The 15,010-nt window shown below is 33.6% G+C and overlaps 2 protein-coding genes across 6 annotated transcripts in view; one reads left to right on the top strand and one right to left on the bottom strand.

The window, feature by feature from the left end:
• Positions 1 to 8,443: 8,443 nt before the first annotated feature.
• On the top strand, positions 8,444 to 12,262 carry LOC107465052 (peptidyl-prolyl cis-trans isomerase, chloroplastic). Its single transcript, XM_016084023.3, has 7 exons — positions 8,444 to 8,658; positions 9,357 to 9,548; positions 10,028 to 10,163; positions 10,259 to 10,347; positions 10,473 to 10,527; positions 10,841 to 10,926; positions 11,877 to 12,262. The coding sequence occupies exons 1-7, from the start codon at positions 8,590 to 8,592 to the stop codon at positions 12,033 to 12,035; spliced, it is 786 nt and encodes a 261-aa protein (XP_015939509.1). The 5' UTR covers positions 8,444 to 8,589; the 3' UTR covers positions 12,036 to 12,262.
• Positions 12,148 to 15,010, bottom strand: part of LOC107465051 (uncharacterized protein C24B11.05) — a 4,096-nt gene continuing 1,233 nt past the window's right edge. For all 5 annotated transcript variants that reach the window (XM_016084021.3, XM_016084020.3, XM_021130484.2 and 2 more), the window contains exons 4-9: positions 14,806 to 14,871; positions 14,125 to 14,222; positions 13,891 to 14,016; positions 13,299 to 13,553; positions 12,730 to 12,795; positions 12,148 to 12,615 (exon numbers count right to left, since the gene is read on the bottom strand). In XM_016084021.3, coding sequence (XP_015939507.1) covers positions 12,463 to 12,615; positions 12,730 to 12,795; positions 13,299 to 13,553; positions 13,891 to 14,016; positions 14,125 to 14,222; positions 14,806 to 14,871 — 764 coding nt within the window. In that variant the 3' untranslated portion in view covers positions 12,148 to 12,462. The remainder of the gene's footprint in view (positions 12,616 to 12,729; positions 12,796 to 13,298; positions 13,554 to 13,890; positions 14,017 to 14,124; positions 14,223 to 14,805; positions 14,872 to 15,010) is intronic.

The following is a 15,010-nucleotide window of genomic DNA, read 5'->3' as shown; positions in this document are numbered from 1 at the left end:
TAATTGTGTGAAGGATTTTTTTAGAATAGTTAATAACTAAGTGGAAATAAAAAAAACATTAATAACTAAGTCAATCCAAAAATATTAAATTTATTATTAATCTAAATAAATTAGTAAACTAACTAGATCAATTTAAATTGGCTAATAATTTAAAAAATATTAATCCATTTATAATGACATATAGATTTACATTAATATGTCCATGATAGTTTTTAACAACTTTTAAAAAATAAGCATAGTCCATTTAAATTCGTCATTTAGGTTGGGTTTTTGAACCATAATAATTTTGGTTTTCTTAAATTAAATAAATTAGGCCTCTTTAATTGATAATAACTTTTAAAAGTCTATTCTTTGTCAACTACATTTTCTCATCTTCATTAATTCTTCTTTTTTATTTAATGTGGTTAAAAATGATAAAATAGAATAAATTTGTGAGATCAATTTATCATGCGAACCTGTTAAAAAAGATAGACCAGACTAAAATTTGAAATTTATCAAATAAAAAATTTTATCAAATTTGCACTATTAAACCTATAGATTTTGGCAGACTGATTTACTGAACCAAAAAATATTTTATTTTATTTTTTATTAAATAAAAAATAATTAATGGTACCAAAATTTACAATTATATAATTTTTAAACATATTTTATTTTTTATTCTTTTTTTAGTTATTAATTTTATTTATTTTATTTTATTTTATATTTTTATATATATACTTAAATTATGTGATTTGTCTCTTAAAATAAAAATAATTTTATTGACAAATATTATTTTAAAATGTTAGATCTATTTGTCTAGCGCATTATTATTATTACAAAATTAATGAATTCATGAGCCATGATCTGGAGTTTTAAGATTGCAGTTTCTTCTAGAATCAAACAACTATTATGAAGTTAAAAAAAAAAGTAAATAACTTTTATCTTTCTTAATATTTTTACAAGTAGTACGTAACCTCTAAAAATAAATGACAAAGTAATTTTTGATTATTTATTTTTAAAGATTAAACGATTTTTGTTCGCTTAGAATAACATTTGAAAAATGTTAATTTTTGTTCTTAAACTCCAGAAGTAACTTGTTGAGTTGGTGATTATGTGGTGAAAATTTAGATAAAGTCGACTTGACGTAAAGTTGATATCTAAAAGTTGTTAGATAAAAATTTAGTCAAATTAATTAAATCATCTAATGATTCTCAGGTATCAACTTCACGTAAAATCGACTGTATCTAAATTTCCACCTTAATATATTGATTATTATGTATTTTTTTATTTTGATATTGTATAGTACTGTGTGAAACACATACATATTAGATATAATGATATTTAATACGCTCCTATAGATAAATAATACACTCTCGTTGATTGTATTTGTACAAATAAAAAATAATTTTTTTACAATACGCTCTCATAAATTGATAATACATTTTTGGTAGATTGTACTTTTATGAATAAAAAAGTATCTTTTACATTTTGACGATTTGCTTGTGTCACGAATGCTTTATAATTTTGTTAATGATCCAAAACAATAAATTCGGATAACATTTTTTTTAATTTTTATTCTTAAATAAATAAAAAAATAAAATATATTTTTATTTTTAAAATTTGTTAAAATTTTTTAAAATATTATTAAATTTTATTTTATTTTAATTTTGTCTTAAAAATTTTTTTATTTGCATCAAATTTATTTTTAACCATAAAATTCTTTTTAAAAAATATCAATTCAAGAATACTTTACAAGAACAACATTTAATACAAGTAAATCAAACATATTTATTATGTATTATTGTTAGATTAGTCCGAGCTTTTAAAAAATTTAGTTGTCTAGAATATATTTAATACAAATAGAAAATTTTTAAGATAAAATTAATAAAACTTAGAGGTATTTTTAAAATTTTTGCTAAATTTTAAGGACAGCAAATATATTTTATCCGATAAATAAAAGTTCGCTTTTTATTTTTAGTATTCAGATTTTAGTGGTGTTTTTTAATAATGTGGAGAGTTAGTATGTTTTTTCGTGTAGATGCTACAAATTTGAGATGATTTTTAATTTTTTTTCATGTCACAAATATGAGAATTTGTGGTTTTTAATTTGTTTTGTAAAAATATAAATCTGAGGGTCAGATTTATATTTGAGTATTGAAAAAAATTTAAACATACAAATTGAACCCTACAATTTGTTTGAGAGTGAAATAAAATTTATCTTATTACAAATCAAATTTTTTAATTTGTGCACTATGAAAATATGACCTTTAAACTTTTTAAATTTAAGCATCGAATTTGTTATTTAAAATAAAATACAAGATTTTAAATTTATATAAAAAAATACACCGATTAACCATGATACTAAATTACACAACATTTTTTTCATTGCTAAAGAAAATAGCCATAAAAGTTACTTAAGAAAATTATCTTCTCTTATATATATAATACTATGATGCACTGTGATACAGGGAAGCCAATAGATGGAGAAAGTGTAGTGTGATATTAAGAATAAGTATGTATATCAGTAAGCAATTCACAGGATAGAAGCATGAGTATGAATGAATTGAAGAATATGACTAGCAGAAGGAAGAAAGGGTTTAAGAAGGTGCAAAAATCTCTAGCCTTAAGACGCAGCCAGCAACCATTAGTAACCTGAGACAGGAATAAAGAGTGTACTGAGAATTTGAGAAGAATTAGAAAAGGGATAGAGTAGAGGAAAAGAGAATAGCTCCAGAAGAAGAATTCATACCACAATTCCCTAATGATCATAATCCTCTAACCACTTGTTATTTGTTTTCTCCCTGGTGCTCTTCCTGCTGCCTAGAATAGGTGGACCAGCTGCCACCTGTCTATGGTTTGTTGCAAAACTTCCTTCCAACCGTGCCTGACTTTTGTTTATGTACTCCTTGGTTTTATTTATGTACTCCTCATTTGCTATGTTCGTATCATTACCCTCCCCATCAGAAACAACCTTGTCCTCAAGGTTGAATTCTGGAAATAACTTGTGAAAGTGATGAACATCTTTCCATGTTGTCTCTGTCAAATTGCCCTGTCCCCATTGCACCTGACATTGTGGTACTAGTCTATCACCCCTCATAATAGAACGTGTAGAAAGTATCCTGGAAGGCTCTAACACTGGCCCCACATTAGTAGTAGTCAATGGGAGAGGGAAGTACTGGGAAGTACCCTCTCCCCGAAATCGTTTGAGAGCTGAAACATGGAAGACATTATGGATACGCGCTTCCGGAGGTAACTCCACTCTATAGGCCACATCATTGAGTTTCTTACTGATCGAAAAAGGACCAAAATAACGCAACCCCAATTTCTGATGTTTACGCAGTGCCACAGAGTGCTGGCGATACGGCTGTAACTTCACAAGTACCAAATCGCCCTCCTGAAATTCAATTTGTCTGCGATGTTTATCAGTAACATGTTTCATATACTGCTGGGAGCGTTCCAAATTAAACTTCAGCTGATCGAGTAAGTGATCACGGTCTTGAAGCCACTCTTGCAAGGAAGAATTATCAGTACTAGAGAGTTCATAACGAGCTAAAGTAGGAGGGTCCCTACCATAAAGAGCTTTGAAGGGAGTCATCTTGATACTGCTGTGCCACGAGGAGTTATACCAAAACTCAGCCCACGGCAAAAACTCCAACTAGCGCTTAGGATTCTCGAAACAATATATCTTTCCATACCTGTGAAGGGATAGGTAATGGCTTGAGCAAACCAGCTGGTGCCTTGTTCTCTACCTTTGCTTGTTGACAAATGCAGCAAGATAAGACATACTGCCTGATATCCTTTTGCATATGAGGCCAATAGAAAATGGAACAAATGCGTTCCACAGTCTTAGCAATTCCCGCATGACCACCAATCACACTATCGTGGTATTCATGGAGGATTTGCCTAATTAAAGTGCTTTTGGAAGGTACCACTAATCTGTTCTTCCACAACAAGAGGCCATTTTGACAAGAGTAATTCAAATCCTCAACCGAATTGGAGTTGCACTTTGCCAATAATACTCGGAGATCCTCATCCGCCACCAATTCTGCACGAAGTTGGTCTAGCCACTCTACTCTTGGTGCCAACCAAGCCCCAAAGAAGCTGCGAGAGAGTGCATCCGCTGCAACATTTTCAGTCCCCGCCTTGTAATGGATTTCAAAATCAAACCCGAGCAATTTATGAAGCCATTTATGTTGCTCTGGTGTATGAAGATCTTGTTCTAAGAGCGCTTTCAAGCTTTGGTGATCAGTGCGCAAAATAAATCTTTTGCCGAGCAAGTAATGGCGAAACTTAGCTAAGGCCTCAGTGATGGCGTAAAACTCTCTTATGTAAGCAGATTGCTTCTGTAAAGTAGGAGGTAGTTTCTTGGAAAAATAAGCAATGGGATGTTTTTGTTGAATTAAAACAGCCCCAACACCAGTACCTGAAGCGTCTGTCTCCACTTCAAAAGGAATACTAAAATTGGGCAATGCCAAAACTGGTTTGGTGCATATAGCATGCTGCAGCTGTCGAAAGGCTTGAGTAGATTGCTCCGACCAATTAAACGAGTCTTTCTTAAGTAAATCAGTGAGAGGAGCTGCTAATGAGGCATACCCTTTAATAAATCGTCGATAATAACCAGTAAGGCCTAGAAACCCCCGAAGCTGCTTTACGCTTGCAGGTTGAGGCCATTCCAGAATTGCCTGAACCTAAGCCGTTTCCATGTGAACCCCACCGCCCCTGATTGTATGTCCCAAATAATCAACTTCCGGAGAGCCAAAAAGACATTTAGAAAGTTTAGCAAATAGAGACTCTTGCTGCAGCAGTTTTAAGACTAGCTCCAAATGCTCTAAATGTAAGTCGAAATCACTACTATAGACAAGTATATCATAAAAAAAAACTAGTACAAATTTGCACAAGTAAGGCTTGAATATATCATTCATAAGGCTCTGAAAAGTAGCAGGGGCATTGGTAAGGCCGAAGGGCATCACTAACCACTCATACAACCCTTGATGTGTGCGAAACGCTGTCTTAAAGCGGTCCTCAGGTTTGACTAAGATTTGGTGGTAACCCGAGCGAAGATCCAGTTTCGAAAAAATAGTAGCCCCAAAGAGTTCATCCAACAACTCATCAACGGTAGGAATGGGAAAGCAATCTTTGACTGTGATTGCATTTAGTGCCCGATAATCAGTGCAAAAATGCCAAGTGCCATCCTTTTTCTTGACCAAAAGAATGGGAGAGGAAAAAGGGCTCTTGCTGGGTTGAATTATCCCCTCTTGCAGCATCTCAGACACCATTGTTTCAATTTGTGCTTTCAAGTTGTGAGGGTAACGATAAGGACGGGATTTAACTGGTGCAGCCCCTTCAATTAAAGGAATGCCATGATCTTGGGAACGTCGGGGAGGAAGACCCAAAGGCTGCTCAAAAACCACAGCATATTTCTGCATCAAACTAACCAAGGCAGGGTGAAGAGCTTCTGGTAACTGCAAGGGTGGCTTGACAATCCCATCCAATTGCTGAAGTTCAAGAGTAAACATGGCAGCCACTGCATCGGTGCTTACTAACCTTCGTATATGATGAAATTGAGCTTGAGATGAAGGTGGACTCTTATAACCCTGCACAGTGACAAATTCCCCTTTCTGCCAGAAGCGAAGAAATGAAGAATTGTAGTCTACAATATGAGCCTTCAATGTTTGTAACCAAGTTGAACCAATCACCAACTCTCCCCCAGCCACATGGAGTACACAAACCTCTGGAATGCTAACAAGGCAACCTGATAGATTAACATCCAAACTAGCAATGCGACCCTCTACCGGCAAGACTTCAAAACTGCCCACTATCACCTTAAATCCCGATGCAGGTTCAATAGGTAGATTCAAAAATTTGGCTATGCGAGGTTGAATAAAACTATCCGAACTGCCACCATCAATCAGGGCCTGGACCTCTAGGCCATTGATGATGGCGTTAACACGGATCAAAGCAGGACCACTTGTACCATGCATAGCATTGTAAGATAAATGATGTTCAACTACCTGAGACTCTAAGGCCTCCAAACTGGGCTCAGATTCCGATGACTCTTGCATTCCTGTGTCCCCTCCATCTGCATCATCTAACACTAGCTGTAGTTGCATATACTGGCGATTCGGGCAACGGTGAGTAGCTGAGAATTTTTCATCGCACCAGTAACATAATCCCTTCTCCCGTTTGCTCTGAATCTCCGCTGGGGACAATTTTCGCACCGAGCTTTTCATCGGCGGTAAGGCAGGACGCTGGGGTGGAGTTGGAAGCAACGGCGGCAGAGTATTCCGCTGAATGGGCCTATTACTCGAAATTGCAGTTGTAGGAGTCAGCTGAGTACGGGGAGAGGCTGGACCATAAGTGCTTCTTGGTACTGAAGAAAACTTGTCCTCGCCCGCATCAGGGAGGGAGGGCACTGTGCCTTCACCTCTCATCTAATATCATATTTTAACCCACTAATAAAGCAATCCTTCAATGCATCAGGTGGATCAATTTGTGTGCGATTAGCTTAAGCAACAAACTCGTTGTAATAGTCACTCACCGTACCCAATTGTTGCAATTTGAATAATAATTCCCCATACAGAGAAGGCCCGAATTCGAGTTCAATGGCACGCTTCAATTGATTCCATGAACGAAATCGAGCAGCGCGTTGTGACATTTGGAACCAAGGAATCACAGCACCGGTCATGTGAATAGCCACGATGCTGATTTGATCTTCCTCAGGCACACGGAAGTAGTCAAAATATTGATCCAGAGAAAAGATCCAACCCAACGCATCAGAACCATCAAATTTAGGCAGATCGAAACCCACTCGCCGTGGTTGCATAAAGGGACGCTGGTGGAATTCGGATCCTGAGTTCGAACCATGGGAGAGCTCATGCAACTCAGATCTGGGATGAGGCTGGGCATGGAGAAGCTGAGTAATAGATTGTTGCAGCGCGTCAATTTTCATATTCGTCGCTTCTGACGATCGTACGTGCTCAGCACGAGTCTCCTCCGAAATGGATTCGAACATCTGAAAGAGTTTCTTGATGTCAGCTTCTATGCCTTTCATGCGGGTATTGTCAGCTACAGCCATGGGATGAAAGCACCAAATGATACAGGAAAGCCAATAGATGGAGAAAGTGTAGTGTGGTATTAAGAATAAGTATGTATATCAGTAAGCAATTCACAGTATAGAAGTATGAGTACGAAGGAATTGAAGAATATGACTAGCAGAAAGAAGAAAGGGTTTAAGAAGGTGCAAAAATCCCTAGCCTTAGGACGCAGACAGCAACCATTAGTAACCTGAGACAGGAATAAAGAGTGTACTGAGAATTTGAGAAGAATTAGAAAAGGGATAGAGTAGGGAAAAAGAGAATAGCTCCAGAAGAAGAAGAATTCATACCACAATTCCCTAATGATCATAATCCTCTAACCACTTGCTATTTGTTTTTTCCCTGGTGCTCTTCCTGCTGCCTAGAATAGGTGGACCAGCTCCCACCTGTCCATGGTTTGTTGCAGGCTTGGTTTGGTAAAGCTTTTTGAAGATGTGCTTGTGCTTTTTAAAAGCTCAAGCTCCTCATTTTGTGTTTGGTAATTAAAAAGATCATGTGCTTGTGCTTGCAGCTTTTAAAAGATCGGGGTACTTTTGAAAGCACCTAGGATAGAGCTTTTCAAAGTTGGCTTGTGCTTTTCAAAATTTAAAAGTCTAATATAACCTTATATGTTAACTAATTTTCAAATTTAATGTTTGCATTTATGTCTATTATAGTATTTTTAAATTTTAAAAGCCATTTTACCAAACACAATTGATGTTGCTTATGTTTATTAAAAGTTGTTTTTGATTTGATTTACCAAACATAAATGCTACAACTTTTAAAAAGCCATCTTTTAAAAGTTAACTTTTATAAGCTACTTTTAAAAAGTAAAAGTTTTACCAAACTAAGCCGCAAAACTTCCTTCCAACCGTGCCTGACTTTTGTTTATGTACTCCTTAGTTTTATTTATGTACTCCTCATTTGCTATGTTCGTATCCAGACATAGAATACGACATGACACAAGACACGTCGACATGCAAATTTTAAAATCTTACATGATATAAAAACACGCATACATATAAAATATAAAGTATTTTTTAAATAAATCATAACAATATTTTGATATTTTATTGATATTAAAATATAATTAAAATTTTTAATGTTTTATTTTAATTATATCAAATATTTAAAATATTTTTTTGTTTTAATAAATAATAATATATATTATATCTAAATTTATTTTAAAAATATATATTAAAAATAAAATTAAATACGTTAATATTTGATGGTATTTAGAATTATTTAGTCGTATCCAAAAAATAATTTTTATCTAAAAACATAGTTAAACACAATAAACACGTATATTAAACTAATGTCGGTAAATGTTATATGTGCGAAAATGTGTGAAGTGTGCTTCATAGATATAATATAACTCTTGGAATGCCAATGTTAGAACCGCTTATCCATAGGAGTAGCAGTGTGTGGCTTTGGGAGTTCACCTTCGAACTATAAAGGTAAGAGAAGCTAAACTTGTGTTCAGAAAACAGAGCATTTGTAGGCTCACAAAGTCAACTAAACAAGTTTCGAGTCATTCATGGCATCTTCATTCTCAACTCAATTGCTGCAAAGTCAAATTCTACTTCCTCGGTTTCATCATCTCCAGGTTTTTAGCTACTACTTCTTTTTCTTTCTTTTTTTCCTTCTATATTACAAGCAAAATCAACAAGTGTTTGTGCTTCTTAGGTTTTCTTTGTAGTAGAACTTGTATGCCTACCATTTTTCTCTTCAATGGTTTGTTAAATAACCAAATCAAACTCTAGAACTTTTTCATCGTTGAAACTCTTATACTATGTTATGAACAATCTCTCTTACAAGCTTAGACGGTTAGGCAGAGAAACGTCAATGGTTTGGAATGCATTAAAGTGAGAAGGAAACAAAAAAAAAAAAATAAAGTGAGAAAAGAATTCTATTTCTGTTAAGAAGTGAATTCTAATTCTATTTCAAATTCAAATTCATGATTTGGAACAATTAATTGCATGGATATTTTAACATTTCAATCTTTAGTAATAATGGAATTGCAAATAAGAAGGTCTGATTTAGTTTGAACATCAATGTGAGAATTGGAATTCTGTTGGGAATTGAAGATTAAACTTTTATTGTATTTCAAACCAAAGAAAAGAATTATTTTCTTGTGAGAATTCTGTTCTCATGGTGTTCCAAACACACCCTATCCAATCTGATAAAGGAAAGCATGTTCATCCAATGTGTAGACTGTAGAGGGTGATTTCTAACAAATTAACATTAGAGAGAATGTAGGAGCTACTGAAGACATGTTTTCATTAAGATTGGGATTTTTTTCAGGGGAAACTTAGCCAAGATGTGTCGATGGTTCGGAAGCCGCAGGTTGTCTGTAGCAGTATCGGATCACGGATTGGTTACAACCAAACACTGGCTTCAAGATCACACTATGCTGTGAGGCTTTCTGTCACACAACAATCTGAAGCAAAATCAATGAGATATAGGAGAATGACATGCATGAATGCCACTGAAAGTGTGAGTAATTCGTGATTTTCTAATGTGTTTGTTTAAGAATTCTAAGCCAAAATGGATAGTAATTTCATCCACTCTAATTTTTACTTCATTCTTATCTTTCCCTTCGGTGTTTGGATTAGAGTTAACACTTAAATGAATTTGATAATAGAAATGATTTCCAGAATGTTGACCACTTATTCATCATATAGTTATGTACAATGAATGGTTATGTTTTCTTCCATCCCCATGTTAAAAATTCAGTAATCATATAGCCTCCTAAAATTTCACCTAAGTAAAGTAAAAAGTAGATACGATCAATGTCATGAAATATTAAAAAGTAATTGATTCTTCCATTAGTAGGAGGATATATCATTTCTTTCACATATTCATTGCTTTAAGAAAAAATGTTCATAGCAATCCTCAATAACCAATAACCAATTTTTATTCTGTGATTTGAGATGTTGCTTCTTTACTCACATGGTTCTGTTGGCAACTTCTAGGAGCTGCTAGCCAAAGTGACAACTAAGTGCTTCTTTGATGTACAAGTTGCGGGTGAACCTGCTGGCAGGATTGTTTTTGGTTTATTTGGGGACGTCGTTCCTAAAACAGCCGAGAATTTTCGAGCTTTGTGCACAGGCAAGCAATCAAATATGTCTACATTAACTTCTGCCTTTGTAGAAGTGATCTGTGACACAGCATCTCATTCATAAAGTTGAATAATTCTTGTGCAGGAGAGAAAGGATATGGCTATAAAGGATGCTACTTCCATCGTATAATCAAAGACTTCATGATTCAAGGCGGGGACTTCACCGAGGGAAATGTATGCTCTGTTATATTTTGTTCATCTGTTTGTTTTCCCACATATTCATGCTAATGGGGGGGGCATGTATTTGCTCTCGAGTAACAATTTTCTTTGCTCCTCAAACATGATTTAATTGGTTGCAGGGAACCGGTGGAGTTAGTATCTATGGTTCTCGGTTTGAAGATGAGAATTTTAACTGTAAGTCTCTACTCTCTACTGCTGTTTGATATGTAATATAGTTTTAGCATACAGAAAAAGAAATTAATTCTCAGTGAAACCGAATAGCAGTTACGAATTATAGAAAATTAACTATGTATAATAAAAGAACCAGTACACTCAATCTCTTGAACTAACCATCAGTCCATTGAGTTTTAACACTTTTGATTGTACAATAACTCAATAAGTATTTAAGATTCTGCTTTGAGTGTTCTTTTTTTATAAAATAGCAAGGTTAATAACAACCTTCAAATTGCAGTTTCCATGAATAATTTACATAATGATGTTCTTTCAGTGAAGCATGCTGGTCCTGGAATTTTGAGTATGGCAAATGCTGGTCCTGATACCAATGGCAGTCAGTTTTTTATTTGCACCGTACCGGTGAGAAGCACACACTGTCTTCCTTTTCAGTTATCTTTTATGCATTTGTTTTCGGAAAAAAGTGTTTTCCGCAAGTTCCTCTCCATCCTCATTACAAACATGGAATTTTCAGAAGCAACATTATCGCAAAGGAATTCGATGATAATGGTCAAATTGACTAGAATATCTTGCTTTTTAGTTCTGTGAAGAATTCACCAATTAATGCTTGTTTCCTGTTTCTCAAGTCTATCCCAATTAAAAATGCCCCTTACTCCATGGATTTTGCACTTCTAGTAATTGTCTCTCATATTTTCATCACCTACTGATAAAATCATGGTTTACTTACACCCTTGATCCTCTAAGTCTTACTAAAGTTGAATTTCGGCATCTCTCATTTCAATTGGCAAACTGTTGTCTCTTTCTTTTTATATTTTTGGTTGATTTTAAGTTCTTTATTTTTTAGTTGATGCAATTATTTTTTTCTGTGTTTTTGGAAGTGGTTGATTATTGATATTTAGTTTCTGTTACAATTCAATGTTCCAATGTGGACATTTCTTTTCTGACAAGAAAAATGTTTCTTTATTGGCTTTATTGTTGTGGAAATGCCTTTCACATAGCAACTTTAAAACTAAGGTAATTAGAATCCCAGACATTGATAAACTAGAAAGGCCAAAAGTGTAATTAAGCATATATCAATATCTGCTAATTGCCTGTTGCATGATTGAAGAAGTTTCACTAAGTAGGACCATGGTTTTTATTTCAAATCTTTTTTTGCATATCCAAGAGTACTATTATATGTTCTGCTAGTTATGTTTCATTTGTATGGTTAGTTTACACACTTGTAACAAGTCAGGAACTTTGTTTCCTGTGTTTAATGCTCAATCATTTCAACCATTAGATACACACATTGTTTGAACTTTGTTTGGATTTTAGCACTGAAATGAAGTAAATGGTGTTGTTTAATGATGCAGACGCCATGGCTAGACAATCGCCATGTCGTGTTCGGACAAGTCATTGATGGAATGGATGTTGTGAAGACTCTCGAGTCACTAGAGACGAGCCCGCGTGATAACAGCCCCAAGAAAGCATGCAAAATCGCTAATTGCGGTGAACTGCCTCTTGATGGTTGATCTTTGCACTTAAGTGCATGACATTTCCCTGATTGTCAGTTACAATTTTTCAATTGAGGATAGTGTTAGTGCATTTAAATCATCATTTTACTATGATGAGAAAAAAAACATGTAACTGAGGGACCAGGCACTGCAATTTCATTTAGAAGAGAATACATACATACATGCATATTTTGTATAACTAAGCTTGTACCAAACCTTTATAGTAATTACCTATCTTTTGCTTACATGGTTTACATTTACTAGTTTCCAATATCCATTTCATAGTTGCTAATTGCAAGATTAACCTATTTAAGGATCACTATTCTGTGGATACAATTACAGTGGTGAAGTTGTAGTAAATGTAGGTGGACAGAACTCTGAGCTAAGCTAGAAACCCTTGATTTGCTTGACCAACTTTACTAAAACATTTGATCCAAGCAAACATTTATGCAAGGACCATGGCTTCAAGTCCTTGAGACTGGATCCTTCCCTTTATGTTGTCTACTTCAACCTCCCATATTTCAGGTATTGCTTCTTTGATATTGTGAATGCTGCTTAGGACATGGTCGGCACCAGGCACCAAATCCGATCGCCCCACCTGAAATTTGTTTAATTTGTTAGCTTGATTGGAATTACATATATTTACATGGATTACTGGGGTTATTGCTTAGATCTTTACATAACATGCATAGAAAGAAAAATTAGAACTTACTATGACAGTTTGAAGTCCAGCTGCTTTTCCGGTTTCAATATTTCTAGTACTGTCATCAAAGAAAATCTGCATAAGATGAAAAGAAAACTGAGTTTTACTTTTGTCTTTGTTGCTCATCAGCAATCTATTATGAATTATGGATATGAGTGAATAATTATAGGATATTGATATTTTAGAATAGATGTGAGGTGTCATAAGAATAAAATTAAAATATCTTAGAATATGAGTGAGATGTCAATGCAGAAAGTATTAAAAGTGAAATAATATTGTCATTTCACACATGATTGGACGTGATTTTTTTGCATTATATGTTTGCATGAATTTATAACAAAAAAATTGTAACATTATCAAAATAGGAATAACAATATTCATTCCGTATTAAAATCATGTTGCTACTTTATATGTACCATTTTGGTATGAAGAAAGTAAAAAGAAGAGTCAATTGGTACTGTCAACATTATTTTTATTCAAATGGAATCCCAGTCTTTTTGAAACTAATGGAAAACAATTCTAGAAACAAACACATCAAACAAGTGATTAATTCTGTTTGGTTAAGTAATCAAACTTACTGTTTTATTTGGATCAACATTAGCTATTCTAATGGCAGCTTCAAAGGCTTCAAGGGATGGTTTGCATATGATATGTGAGTCCCTTAAATTATTGTCATTATTAAATTCTGCACTCTCTATGACCATATCATCATCATCCTTAGGTTCTTTGGGAGGATTAAGAGTTTCAAAGCATATAATTCCCTCAAAACAATCTTCCAAACCTAATCTGTTGAGAACTTGAACTGCATGTGCTTGATCTGCATTGGTGAAAATCTGCAAAATGAAATTTTTTTCAGCTTCACTAAACATGGAACAGAGTCAACAAATTAAAACTGTTAAGAGTCCGTTTGGATTGCGTTTTTATTTTCTGTTTTTATTTTCAGTATTTTTTGTTTTTTAAATTTTGTAAAGGAAAAAGAGAAAAACATGAGGTGAAAATAGAAAATAGGATGTTATTGTTTTCACTTTTTTTTTTCTTTCCTTTACAAAATTTAGAAAAACATACCAGACTGAAAATGAAAAAAGAAAATAAAAACACAAACCAAATGTATCCTAAGCTTTTCTTCTTTCTTTTTTACTATAATTATTATTTTTTCTTTTCATGACATACAATTTTGCGCTGAGGCATGGAAAGAAGAAGGTTCCTTAACACTGGATCAGGCTTCAGTTTCTCATATGGTAATCTTCCATGAACGTAAGCATGAAACTCATCATTGTCAAACTCATAACCAAGGAGCTGAAATGAAATTGACACAAACTCATTACATCATATTATTATTATTACTATAGAAAGGAAAAATTTCATGGAAAAAAAACTTAGGACAATTTCAAATAATATTCATACCTTCAATCCTGCCATAGTTGTCCCATATTCCTTGTACAGATCCAGGCACATCTTTGGTACTTCACTTTCTTCAATATGCAAGTGCTCCAACATATAATCTGTAAACAAGATTGGTTAACTACAGTACTTCTGTCACAGAATTTCTTTAGCGAAAAGTAGAATTGAGTGAATAGTGAAGATTTTTTCTAAATTCTTAAAGATCACATGCATTGCATATGATAATTTTTTTGTGGATTTTTTCTTTACTAAAAGAAACAATAGTTGCTCTTCGCGAAAACTAAACTTCACTCTTCACCGTAGCATTACCCTTTTGTCACATTAGAACACACCTCATTCACTGTGTTGATATCATGATATTTCACTTAGATTGAGTTGGGTATTAATCCCACTTTTAAATGTTCAAATAATACAAGTTTCATAAAATAATACTATGTTCATAAGTCAAAACAACAAAGTTTGAAGAAAAAGAAGAATAGAAAAGAATATAAAAAGTTTTATAAATAGGCCATGTTTATTATATTAGTCACAATTTTAGTATAAAAATTCTTATTTTCTCGATGGAGTAAAAGAATATCTCATTTTAACAAGTTGTCTATGTTTGATAACTTTGTAATTTTCATCATTGATCTTACTACAATTTATCTGAAGAATTAAAAAGATATATTTTGAATTAGTTTATACCTTCTATGTTATGACGACATTGCAAATTTAAACCCATGCTCATTGGGTAGAGAGTGTCATCCATATCTGTCAACAATGAACAAAATTTGGAGTCAGAAATATTTAATTGAATTTTCTTCCATGTTTATAAAGTGAAAGATTCAAGTTCTTCATTTTAAAAAGATAACGAACATCAAAATCGATTATAATTTTTTTTTTTTTTTTT

Source organism: Arachis duranensis, chromosome 9 (genome assembly GCF_000817695.3).
Source record: "Arachis duranensis cultivar V14167 chromosome 9, aradu.V14167.gnm2.J7QH, whole genome shotgun sequence".
Classification (NCBI taxonomy): Eukaryota; Viridiplantae; Streptophyta; class Magnoliopsida; order Fabales; family Fabaceae; genus Arachis; species Arachis duranensis.
This window is presented reverse-complemented; position numbering and strand designations above follow the sequence as displayed.

Bases quoted from the DNA above. Each gene is read 5' to 3' on its own strand.
- LOC107465052 (XM_016084023.3), top strand. From the start codon at position 8,590: ATGGCATCTTCATTCTCAACTCAATTGCTGCAAAGTCAAATTCTACTT. The intron at 10,164-10,258 runs GCAAGCAATCAA...ATTCTTGTGCAG, and splicing joins TTTTCGAGCTTTGTGCACAG to GAGAGAAAGGATATGGCTAT. The intron at 10,927-11,876 runs GTGAGAAGCACA...TTAATGATGCAG, and splicing joins TTTTTATTTGCACCGTACCG to ACGCCATGGCTAGACAATCG.